Source organism: Lissotriton vulgaris, chromosome 1_2 (genome assembly GCF_964263255.1).
Source record: "Lissotriton vulgaris chromosome 1_2, aLisVul1.2, whole genome shotgun sequence".
Classification (NCBI taxonomy): domain Eukaryota; kingdom Metazoa; phylum Chordata; class Amphibia; order Caudata; family Salamandridae; genus Lissotriton; species Lissotriton vulgaris.
The window spans coordinates 239,163,576-239,177,397 of NC_141686.1; the positions used below are offsets into that span (position 1 = coordinate 239,163,576).

At 41.5% G+C, this 13,822-nt stretch overlaps 1 protein-coding gene across 1 annotated transcript in view; it reads right to left on the reverse strand.

The window, feature by feature from the left end:
* LOC147736415 (uncharacterized) overlaps positions 1–13,822 on the reverse strand; it is a 465,378-nt gene that overhangs the window by 207,640 nt on the left and 243,916 nt on the right. The window contains exons 16-17 of the mRNA XM_086953155.1: positions 5,558–5,729; positions 1,725–1,817 (exon numbers count right to left, since the gene is read on the reverse strand). Of these exons, the coding sequence (XP_086809281.1) occupies positions 1,725–1,817; positions 5,558–5,729 (265 nt within the window). The remainder of the gene's footprint in view (positions 1–1,724; positions 1,818–5,557; positions 5,730–13,822) is intronic.

The following is a 13,822-nucleotide window of genomic DNA, read 5'->3' on the forward strand; positions in this document are numbered from 1 at the left end:
AGCGATATTGGGGGGGCGGGCTGATAGAGCCGGAGGTGACCGCGGCATGCCAGTATGTGGTAATGGCAGCGGGCACCGTTAAAGCAGTGACTTGTCTCCATACCAGAATGTTGAATGAGGGACTGGCGCCCTTGCTGGCGCTAAAGTCGCGATGGGAGGTCAGTATAGGCAAACCCATACCGGATACCATCTGGAGCCAAGTGTTGCGTCGGACCTGGAAGGGAACGAGGAACGCCCGATTTCAGCAGGTGCATTTTTTCATTGTCCATAGGGCGTACTTGACCCCAGAGAGGTTGAGACGGCACTTCCAGGTGCTTGACGCCGTGTGCCCGTGGTGCGTGGCGCCGGAAGTAGATCTAGATCACCTACTGTGGGGATGCCCGAAGTTGGGGGAGTACTGGCCTGAAGTGGGAGAACTCCTGAATGCTGTCACGGACAGGGAGGTAGACTTTGATATGGTGGCGTGCCTGCTCCTCTGGTTCCCGCATACTAGGAAGACTAAAATAACGAGCAAATTTATTGATTTGGGGATCATGCTGGCACAACGTGAAATAACTTGGCATTGGAAGTCCAAGGAAGGAGGAGATGGAGGAATGAGCTGTTGACGTGGTCAGGCTGCGAGAGTGTGATCAGGATGCGTCAGACAACTAGGACTGGCAACGAGAAACGCCTGGAGCTGGCGAGGTCCTGGGAGTTAGTGGTTCAAGCGCTGCAGGATTATACGACTGACGATGCAGAGGGAGAGTAGAGAGAGGATAGTATTCCATGTGGATCGAATGTTTGTGTGTGGATCCTGATGGGTGGCGTACCTCAGCGCAAGGAAGGATTGTGGGTACCCGCATTCGCAGCAGTTGGGGGTGGGGGTGGAGGGGGGAGGGGGGGGGGTGTTTGTGGGGTAGGTGGTTCGGCACCGCGGAGCAGTCTATTAGACCCAGATGGGCCTGGAAGGAGGTGGACAGGAATTGTTGGGAGCGAACAAGGATGCAGTCTGGGGCTCGACAGTGCGGGGGTGGGGGGGCGGGTGTTGAGGGGTAAAAGCAGATACTACACGACATAACCGACCTGACGCCCCGAGAGGGCACACACTGAGGCATCAACCGGGAACAGGAATTGATTCGCCGCCCAGCCTCCGGGATGTGGGCTAATTGGCTGTGTAATGTGTTTCTGTCATGTTAACTGTCGGGATGCCACAAGTGTACTGGTTGGTCTATTGAGTAATCTTGTCTCTAATTCTGCAATAAAAATATATTTAAAAAAAAAAAAACAGGGAACCTTTGATATATTGAAAGAACCTACTAGCATCAGCATAGTGCCCTAATCCTAAGGAATTATACCCCTTCTGCGAATCGAGCAATACAAAGACCTCAAAACCTGAAGACCTCAAGTTAAAGAAACATTTCTGCTCACACTACCGTGTTCCTCGGGTTAAGAGAGCGTGGGCAGGAGGGCTCTCCATTCGTGCTCTCGCTCCTAAACTTTGGAATTCCCTCCCTGTGGGTATCAGAACCATCCAAAATCATGCGCTTTTCCGTAAAGCCATAAAAACCCATTGTTTTCCTATATAATCAGTTTTTTTCTGTGAGTCTCTCTGTCTGCCCTAAGTCAGTTTGTGGTTAGCATTGGGAGGCCTCTTCGCTGGGGCAGTTATGCGCTCTATAAAAGTTATAACATAACACTGACTTTTTGTCAGCATTCCCATCATGCCATGCTTGGAAGCAACTCACCTCTTGTTCACCGAAGATGAAATATCCATGTTTGATGTTGGATTTCACTGGACTGGTGACACAAGTAACTCCAGAATGTCTACTGCTGATCACCTAGGGAAAGACAAGACAAGAAGAGACAGATGGATTTATAAGTATGAGTACCATAATCGTAGAACGTGAAAGAGACAGTGGAAGATCCTGAGATAAAAGTGGAAATCACTAGTAAGATGTGTAACACTGACTGGAATAAAACAGGTAAGGCAAACACACAATGTAAATTGACGAGTTTGGGAGAAATACACAAAGAATGGCACTTATACAGATGCAAATGAAAAGTGAACTGAGAGTGATAGATACAAATAGAAGGTGGAGACTGAAAGATACAAACATGAAAAAAATGCGTAAATAAAAAAAGATGAAAAAAGCATAATCGAAATAAAGGAGTAACTAAGCCAAAATAGCAGGCAAGGATGGAGGAAGCCTAAATTGGATAATCAATCAAGAAAGAGCTGGGACAAAAACCAGAGCGAGAAAGAGAGAAATTGACAAGATACCAATAGATATATTCAGAAACAGAAAAAGAAATTGAAGGGATGGACTTGCAGCCAAAGAGCGAGGAGAGTCACGCTTCTGTTAAGGCCAAAATATATATTTTCACTTTTTGCAATACATGATTCTGTAGGGGAACAACACCAGCCTTCTTCAGATGCTTCCAGACTATATTTTAACTCTATTATTAGTCAGGCATATATATTCAATGGATCTCCTTTAGCCCCCTGCATTGCTGTAGCTTTGAAATTAAGGTTATCCAACTGGAGGACCTTATTCGCAGGTACGTTTTTTAGTCTATAAACAGTCATTTCATTGATTAATGAAATCATTGTTATACCTGCTCAAAGTACTATCCAAGCCTTTCCATTCTTGCACATTAACACACATTTAAAATGTACTGCCATTTTGTATTTCAATGATGTACACTGTGGGCCTCAAATAAACAAGAAGGGATTTGTTTTTGACAACCGCATAAACATGATAACTTTGTTTCCCCAAGGTAAACAGATCTTCAGAGTCGTGAAAACAATAGATAGATATTTCACACAGTCAATCGTGCATGCTTTGTTTCATCAGAGGTGCAGAGAAATAGAGAGACGGGCGTTTTCATTAAAAAGGTGTTTATTGAACAGTCTTCTTTCTCATGCAGAAGAAATTAACTGCTACAATCGTAATACTGGCTGTAAAGTATATTGCGCACAGCAAGAAGAGTATTATAAAATAAAAAAGCATGGTATGGTTTCTAAGCCATAAAATACAGACATAAATAACAATGACTAAAAGTACTCAACTGGTGCATCTAAAATACGCCTACCCCGGGGTACCTAACCTAAGTCTAGTATGAGGGAAGAAGTAAGTATGATGTAACATAGGTTTTAGTATTCTTGCCAAGAATCTATCCTAGATTTCTCTTAGGGTCTAATGAGCTCCCTACACTGGTTTAGAATGAAGGAGGTCTGGTATCTCTCGGTCTCAGGACTCGATTTCCCAACACCCCGCAAGGGGAGCTTGGAAACACTGGAGCTGGATTTCTCGGTAAGAGAAAAGACAGCGTTTCTCTCAGTGCGTCTGCTGGAGGGTCGGCTTCCTTCGGCACTTGCTGTAGCGAGATGCGTCGGGAAAGTAGATAGTCGTACTGCTCCAAACCACTGTGTGTTTGCTAGGGCAAGTGTGGGCATATTTATACCTTGAAGGTGCCGAGTTTGACGTAAGGTTGGACACAATAACGTCATCAAAGACTCGCAGTTCTTTGAAAACTCCATGAGTTCTTGGACAAATCAATATGCAAGCATGGGGAAGTCCCTAACTGCTGAAGGCGAGTTTTTCCAAGAGATCGTTGCGGATTTTCGGAACTAGTGGAAGTAGCCATGCCATATTTGGACTGCATGGACTAAGTCTAAATATGGTTATGATTTCTATGCCTATATAAGGACAAGGTGTTTATACCTATATATGGGCATGAATCGGGAAAATTACACTAGTGTCCTAAAATGCTTTACAACAAGGCCACTTGTGCCACTGCATTGTCACTTTTTGTGATGTTCCGTGGCACAGTAGTCGGCTCCATATTTACCAGGCAGCACAAAGTCACTTTTTTTTTTTTTAGCTCAATGCTGCCTCATAAATATCGCCAGCCTTTATCGTAGTTTTCTGCGTAAAAGGGGCGTTCCATGGGTGTTGCTGGGGGCCGTTCCCAGCAACAGCCATGGCTATTTGACACTGCTCCAGATATACAAGAATCGTAACTCTTCAGCAAACATAGAAAGAGGAAAAAGCCTCTTGTGATTGTTTTTGTGCAGGAAGGTTTCCCTTCCTGCACAAAAATAATCATCCCTACAATGCATGCACTCTTGCACGATGGTGTAAAGGTGCCTGCGTTGGCGCAAGCAGCCCATTGTGCGCCAGCACAAGGGAAAAGGGCAGGAATGTGCTGTATCTGATAGATAGCTGCTATCAAAGGTTTTGTGTAGCATCACATGTCCAATCCTCCACTTTGCTGCACTGTAGAAAATATATAAATGCAAAATTGAAGAAAATGTTGAAATATGTGCTCCAACGGCTCAGACGTCGAATCGTTGGCCGACTGCCTTGCAATATTTCAAATTCGCAACTGGAATATTTTTGATGCGTTTGCCAATGAACATGTATTAGGCTTCAGTGGGCCTCAAAAATTGTTGTTATTCTTTCACAGATTCACTTACCTATTTACATATAAAGAACTTATTTTCAAACTCTCTACAGTCCTCCATCTCCAGTGGTTAATTTGTAAGAAATTAGGTGCCATGGCTCTGATCAGGAGGCCACTGCACCTTGCACCCCACATTACCTCTGCCAGTGCTGCTAATGATAGTAACAACACAACTACTAACCATCACAATCCTACAAGTGTGACACTTCAGACTATTTCGCTCGATGATTCAAGCTAGCCTGGAGGATGAGGGATGATGCCTGAAACCGGTCCCAGGATGCTTGTTTCCGGTCCAGGGAGGACCTGGCTTGGCAGTTCGGGTTGGACTGTTGCAATGAGGCACAGGGTCAAGACTGATTTTCATATGGCTGGGTCCAAACTCGGGTGGATTGGTGATCAAAAGAACGATGGATTAAACCCAGATCCTGGTGACTGGGGGTGAATGTTTGCATTGTTCAGCATTCTGTCCATCATTTGTACCTTTTACTTTTACAGTCCTAAGTGGGAAGGGTATACCCAGACATGGGTCTCATGCTCACTGCGCCACTTGATTCAAGCTAGCCTGGCTGATGAGAGTTGAAGCCCCGAAACCGGTCCCAGGATGCTTGTTTACGGACCAGGGAGGACCTGGCTTGGCAGTTCAGGTTGGACTATTCCCATGAGGCAATGGTCAAGACTGATGAGCTTATGGCTGGGTCCAAACTGGGGTGGCGTGATGAGCATAAGAACAATGGATTAAACCCAGATCCTTGTGACTGGGGGTGAATGTTTGCATTGTTCAGCATTCTGTCCATCATTTGTAGCTTTTACTTTTATCACCAATGATAGTAAAAACACAACTACTAACCATCACAATCCTACAAGTGTGACACTTCGGACTATTTTGGCCCCCAAAGCTATAAGAATGGTTTGGGTGGCAGATAATAGTAATTTTTAATGTAAATTGAATTGATAATTAACTGTTGTTGTGGCCATCTCTAAATTGGCCAGACAACGCCACCTTGTGGCAGACCGTCACAAGCACTAGTGTTGACAATTAAGTGCCGGTGCCGAGTACTGCAAGCCATCGGCTCAAATTAAGCACTCCTTGTGCCATATTCCACTCCCATACCTGCCCCGTGCTGTGGTGATATCCGGTCAGGCGCAGACTGCCATCCCCGAGGGGAGCGTCTTTCACCCTGTCCACTACAAAGGCCAGGCAATTTCTCCCAAGGTCTTCATCTTGTTTCTCTCCTTGATGGTTTTCCTCTGTCGTCTCATCGACCCTCTTTTCTCCTGATGTCCTGTTTTCATTGGAACAGATCATAGTTTATTATGATAGTTTGTCACAATCAGTACATTTATAGAAAACTAGGAACTTGTTGATGAAGATCTGCTACTGAGGAGAATCAGAAGAAGTCTGACTTACTATGAGCGTTATTAAAGCATATAATAATCAAGACACAATCTCAAAGGCCAGCACAAAAGTTTCTTGCATTAAAATAAAGCACTTGTAATCCATGTTTAATATTGGGTTTGATGTGAGATGTAGATTGCTCACAATTCTGATTTAATTGACTAAAATAATATATAGAATTATAGATGGCTAACAGTGAATAACTGGGATGTTTGTCAACTAGGCGTTGTGAGACAATAGGCGTGAAGCTTAAATTGTCTATGATGTCATTCATAACTCTGAGGTACTACTTGTTGTGTTCACTTTTGACTAGGGGATATCTGCTCTCGGACTAGCCTTTGGACTCTAACTGTTGCCCGGGGAGAGCAGAAGAGATATGCTTGACGTTCATGCGCCATAACACAAAGTAGAAACTCAGTCATGGAATAAGTTAAAGGAAAAAGGTTAAATTTCATCCACACCTGATTGTCAGTATAGAGCTTATGTCATTTGGACAAATCCAAGCTATGTCTCAGGTAAAACAGGGGGATGCATCTAATGATTCATTAGTAGCACATTAATCAATATATAAACAGACGTCCAGGACGGAAGACGTCACCCGTGGAGCACCCAATACATTGACAAAAGTATATTTCCTGAAAGAGATTACTTAATTGGATGCTGTGCACCTGCTAAAAACGTATATTTGTTCAGGAGAAACAAAACCATCAAAGGTTGCAATGACATAACCATGCATTATGGTTTTGAACATAAACATTAAATAATGCTGACAAAATACAGAACCCACTTGGAACTCCACCAGTGACAGAGCTCCAAGTGCCCTCAACGTCTTCTGAAATGGCACATGCCAGGCATCACCGTCACATGCTTGGACAAAGGCACTTTCATAAAAGCAATACACCCCACACTTTACAGAATAAAGACCAGGACACAACAAACTGCCTCCCATATAAAGCAAGAGACCAAACCACTTCAAGCCTTCCTCCTGATAGAACAACATAGGAAGACACAATACATCTGCCTCCTAATATAACAGCAATAGTCAAGGACAAAACACACCAAAGTGCTAGGAACAAGAGAAATTAATACAATCTTCTTCCAAGCAGAGCAACAGATAAAGCACAACTATCACCCCTCCTAATAGAACAACAGACAAGAACACAAGACACCTGCTTCCTAAGACACCAACAACACAGTCCAGGACAAACACACCTCTGTCCTAATAGAACAACAACAGAGAAGGACACCCCAACTTTCCATATAGAGCAACAGACTAAGACACTGTTAACCCCCCCCTTCTAATACAACAACAGTAACAAGGACACAACACACCTGCCTCCCTAAAGAAGATCAAACGACCAGAGCAAAACTCACCTCTGTTCTAAAGGAACAATAACAGACAAGAACATAACACCTTCCTCATTTGACAACAATAATATATCAAGACCCAACACAACTTTGCTTGCAGAACAAGAACATAACAAAGCACAACAAAATCCTGAAGCTGGTCTGCTTCAGTTGACGGTGATGAACTTCACCTGATCTGAAACTGACTCTTTCAGGCATTACTGGATATTAGAAATGCCCCCTTAATGCTGAACGTAATGAGGTTTCCCTGGAGACTGCCCTGAGTTCACAGAGGATCTGATACATGCATTTCCTATACATGGACCCACAATATATTACATTTCACCCCACTAAGCAATATCGTACAGACAACTAGTTGAGAGCTTCATGAAGAAAATAGAAATTTATTAAAAACACACTCACAAGGAACAAAGAACATTGAGTATTTTTACCTGTCGTGGTACCTGGAGTACTGATTAGGAGCGTCGACAGCGCATGTGCCAATCATTGGGGCGTGCCACCGGGAAAGGATGGGAGGCATAGATGTATAGAGAGAAGGAAAGAAGAGTGGCAGAACAAAGGGGAGAGTACAAGAAATTCTGCAGAGCAAGGGAACAACAATGATGGAAAACTGAGAAGACCTTTAGAAAGACAAAGAAAGGGAGAAAACAGAGAGATGACAGAGAGGAAGGAAGGAAGAGGCTAAGCAGAACAATAGCAAGGAAAGTAAAAGTAGACCAATGATGGGGACTGGAGAAGAAGGAAGAAAGAGGGGATGAGCACAGAAGAGATAGAAGATAAGAGCAGAACCAACGCTAAAAGGGAGAGCAGAGTAGGAAAGAGGAGTGGTGGATGGTAAAGAACGGAGATGGAGTGAACAAGTGCTGGTGAAGGAAAAACTAAGAGAATGCAGAGCCGGGGTAGAGAGTTCACCAAAGGTGGATAAGTCTCAGTGACCTTCTAGCAAGCTTCTGCCAATGACAAGTGAATGCATCTTGACTGTGTCTAACCCCACTCAAGCACCACTAGTCTTTTTAGAGGTTGGTCATACATCTTCCCTTGATGCCCCTATAAGTCACCTCTTGAATAGAAAGAGATTGAAAGAGGGGGCAGGAGAGGAAGAGATAGAGGGTGGAGGGAGGAGGGAGGAGAAAGAAAAAGAAAAGGTAATAAGAGAGACTGACAGAGTGCCCTGACTACTATATTGCTAATACATTATGCAACTGAACAAGGTGAGAAGAAGGAGATCATATAAACATATATTACACCACACCACACCACAGTGTAATATATATGTGTGGGTGTGTGTATATATATATATATATATATATATATGTTTATATATATACACGCAAACATATATATATACATACGTATATATGCATATATGCATCTATGCATATATATGTGTGAGTGTGTGTGTGTTTGTATATATATATATACACATATATATATACACACACACACACATATCTGTATACACATAGATATATATGTATAAATATATGTGTATGTGTGTGTGTATAAATATATATCTATATATATATATACAAGCACAAATATATATTACACAGTGGTGCTCATCACTCGATAGCTATAGTTAAGTCAGAGTTTTAATAAGAAAGACACTTTTGCTTTGCTAACTCAGGAACCATTTCACAAATCTTCACCAAATTTTCCCAAAAACTTTCATTCACTTCAGTTCCTTCCTCGAAAGTTTCAGGGTGATCTGTCAAGAGGAGGCCGAGAAAAAGGTGTCCCAAAACACATTTTCCCTATACAATTTCCCACAGGAATTTGCTGTTTTTGGAAAAATGGCTGAATAGAATTACACCAAATTTGGCAGAAAGCTAAAACGTTAACAGAAAGTTTGCTGTTCTTGATTTGGTGTAAATCAATTCACATGTTTTTAAGAAAATAAGGTTCAAACATTAATTATTTCTGAACAGTTGGTCCTGTGGGAGTACTGCATTACTCCTGTAGTTCCGTAAATTCAAAACATAGAGCAATCTAATTCATCGCGAGGGCTTTTTCCCGTCCCAGGGTAGTGATCTGTCCAACTGTACGAAGGAATCTGATTGGCTGGCCGCAACATCAACAGAAATGTTATGGCTGCCATTACAAGACACAAAGATTCAGCGAGGGAGTTGGCCTCCCACGCGGGATTGGACACAGGGCTGGTCGCAGGCTAATGCTATATTGCATATGGTCAAAAGATGTGTTCAGGGAGAGAGTTGGATGAATAAGATCAACAATTTCTAGAATTTCACTGAACAAACCTAAGGTTAAAATGACGTTATAGTTAAGTATGATCATAACTTATAAGATATTAGAACTTCACAGAAAAAATGGTTAAAGTAGCTTAATAGTTTTATATGATAATAATATCTAATCTTAGGTTAAAAAAAATCTAGATATTTACTGAAAAACAAAGGTTAAAGTGACATTGTAGTTAGGCTTTGTAATAATACAAAAACTATCTTTTTAAATAAAAGAACACTGAAAATCACCAGTTATAAATTACTGAGCTAACTATAACTTGAACCCCTGCCATGCAATGCTTATAACTTCACATATCACTCATGACATATTACATTACATGACATCATTGATGACATCATATCTCAGTCAAACGACATGTGACACTCTAAGCCTGAAAGGGTACAAAGCAAGTGGAACTCTTTGCGTAGACAGACCTTCAGATATTCAACAGTTCTTGAAAGGCGGTTGCAGGATTCCAAAGAGTAACCATTCATGAAAGCTTATTGACTCATAGTTTACACAGCGGCCACGGAAAGTGTATTCAAGCTTCGGTAACCCAGTGGACATGATGCAATTCAGAAAATTTGCCTTGATCACAAAGCAATTGTGATTCTGGCAGCCATTTCAATGTCCCATCCCACCACAGTGCGATAAACATAGAAAAAATACATTGTTCCTCCTAATAATTACACCAATGCTAAATGGGTTCATAAATTCACATACAACTATTTATAAATGAATACATTTGTTAAATTGTAGTGTAATTGTTTATATAAACATAATGCTCCAGTGGCCAATCAATTGAAAACCATGCAACCTACTTGTTGAGACTGTCCAATCTCCGTGGTGCATGGCTAATGACCTATGTCAGGTGTGGCTTGACTTGCAAAGTAAACCAGCAGAGTTATACAAAAGTGTTAACCCTTTAAAGCCCTCACAGGAATGTTTTTATAAGTTTATATTTCAACAAATATTGAACAGCTTCACTATAAATAAAAAAATGATACAATGTGGGTAAAGCTAATGCTATGTCTTGTGGAAATTCAGTCAGCTGTTTGGGCTGTAGATTTATCACATGAAACACTAAGCCAAACACCCAAAGGTCTAACATTTTCAGTCATCTCTAGAGGCAGCAGTACTAAAGCTCTCTGCTTTGGATGAATGCTGACTTATCTGAAAGCAATAGATGGAAGTAATATCTTCTAATACGAGTACTCGATAAAGGCTAACATTTCGTCCATGTGATCATTGGTATATAGTGCCATGGTTTGGCTTACACACAGTATAGTAAACAGATACTCTCACACAAGTTAAGATCAAACTGGAATACTTATTAACCAAGATCCACTGGTATATTCTGAAGAAAACTGGTTGAAAGAGCTGTCTTCAAAAGGATTTGTGAACTAATAGAAGAAAACAACCTACTTTCAAAACTTTAAACAGGGTACCACCCCAAAAGAGGCATCCTAAATTCCTCTGGGACAACTACTTGATAATTGCACCCCTCCTTTTCAATTTCTGCATCAGTCCAGTTCTAAATCAAAACTTTCATTCTAACCTTCTACAACTAAGCTGACAACAATCAAGTCCCCCTAAAGATGGGGTCTTTGACAACACAGAACTAGACTGCTGCCAGAGAGATGGATACTGCCTAAGCAATTTAAAAAAGCTCTTCCAAAAACAGCGATCCTATCCTTCAGAGGATAGAAGAACTACCAGCCTACAACCATCTTGCTCTCGGGACTAGGCCAACCACCAGCGATATTGACTGACCTAAGAAATCTGAGAATGATCATGGTCCCCCACAACAATCACGTAACAAGAAGTGTTTTCTTTTCTCGAGGATTCTCACAGAAGTGCCAAGCCACCATCACCCTTGTCACGTCTCGTCGTGACTAGACAAAGAATGGATTCTACCAGCAGCCCCACTATTACTACTGAGAAGATTGCAAAGAATACAAAATGTAGCAGCAGGATGCATGCAGGACTGCATCACACCAGCCCAGCTATGAGTTCCAATGGCTGCCAGATGCTATGTCTGCCTTCAAAGCACTCTGTTGTGGCCAAAGAACGGTCTATGAAAGGCCTTGTTCTTCATTTGAGTAAAACTACTAAGGCATTCCCTGCACAATGCCATCTGCTCTAGACGCGTCCCTGAGGTCAACATCCCTCCATGCAGAAGCCCTAGAGCTTTGGTTTTGTTACTGTTAATTTGCGGGAAACGACCTTTACAACGCGGTCGTTACACCGCGATACATTTACATTGCGGTCATTACAACGCAAGTCATTACAACGACTTGCGCTGGATGGAGCACAACACTAAAGAATAGTATGATTTACTATTCCAACACCGTCCCTACTGTTACACACACTGGAGTTGGAATAGTAAATCATCCTGGGCCCGATTCACAGAATGAACTTAAGACTCAATCCTAAATGTACTACTATTTTGGTATTCACAGAATGCACTTACTACTTTTGGTATTCACAGAATGCACTTACTACTTTTGGTATTCACAGAATGAACTTACTACTTTTGGTATTGACAGAAGTTAGGATTTTGTCTTAAGTTTGTCTTAAGACAAACTTAAGACAGACTTAAGACAGACTTCAGTTAGGATTTTGTCTTAAGTCTGTCTTAAGTCTGTCTTAAGTTTGTCTTAAGACAAATTTAAGACAAAATCCTAACTTCTGTGATTACCAAAAGTAGTAAATTCATTCTGTGAATGTCAAAAGTAGTAAGTGCATTCTGTGAATACCAAAATAGTAGTAAGTTTAGGATTGAGTCTTAAGTTTATTCTGTGAATCTGGCCCACTATTCCTAAGTCCACCGCCTGTAGTGCAAGACGTTGTAACGACTGGCGTTGTAATAACCGCGATGTAACGTACCGCAATCTAAATGATCACATTGTATTGTCACATATTCTTAATTAGCACTTATACTGCAACCAATCTGCCATTTGCCTGTCGTTAAATGCCTTAATTGCCACATCCTTTTAATCTTGTGTCATACTCATTTCCCACTAGACCATACGCTGCAGCATGGCGATACGTAACACGATAACAGCACAACCATAACTCCTCTCATGAAGGCCACCCTTCCAATCAAACAAGCCCAAAGCAGCAGCATGAGATCCAACAGCAACGTGCTTCACCTCGTCAGGAGTAGGAATCATAGTATACATGGAGTAACAATACAGTACAAACGTAATCAGGCTCGTAAAGATTTATTAAAGGAGTTCTAACATTTGAGATCTGTCCAAAGGGAGGGCCTCTGATTCCCTTCAATAGTAAAGTCTGGCTCATGAAATCCTCCAAGATCTGCCTTCTCGTGATTTCAACATATGAGCATTCTGCCCCTTGAAGAAGGCTAGAAAAGTAGAACCACGCGCCCTTAAACAGAAGACAATACACAGAAGGAGGATGTCTAACAGAATCAAAGAGAAGGGAGAAGGAAACACACAGGCCTACGATTGGATTGAACAGTAAGGAAAATCAAACAGAGGAAAGTGTGGAGACCAGTTAAATAGAAGGAAACATAGAGGCAAATCAAATGCAAAGGAACATCATCCTTTGAAATGGACCACAACACTAAGACCAATGAAAGTGAACAAATCACTCTGACCAATCAAACAGAAGGCCGAAATATACTCCAACAAACTTAACACTTTAACAAATCACACCAATCAAAACCCTTGAGGCCAATCAAACAGGACACTAAGACAATTGGAGACAATTCTTATGGGATGGGGCACTAAGATTGAGTCAAGCAAACACATGACTCAATCTAATGATACACTTTAAGAAATGAAACAAATCGTAACACTAGTGGCCAATCACACAATAAAACACTGAGACCAATCCAATGTAACAGAACTATGGAGGCCAAAAGAACTGGGACAGAGACAGATGTAAAAGAACATTGAGGGCCAGGCATAAGGGATGGACCATGGAATGCACCACAGAGATCACTCAAACGGAGTGAAACATAGGGAGCCAATGAAATGAACATAACATTAAGGCAAAATGAAACAAAACAGAAACCTGAGGCCAATCAAATACAGTGCAAATGTGTCCTTTGCAACAAGAACCTCCATCCATAGTTCTCTCTTTCTGAAGGAAACATTCATGCTCTTTATTCAAAAGGGGCCTATTTTTGAGGAAGAACAGCAGATTGGTAAGGTCTTGAATATCATCCCATTTGCCCATTGTAAAAAACTAAACTACTCAATTTATTGTACATTGCTTCTAGATATTTAATACATTATTATAAACTGACATTATACAACATCCCCATGCTTCACATATTAATATTTTTTACATCACAACATGCCATTACAAAACAAAAGCTAAGCTGATAAAAAATATTCT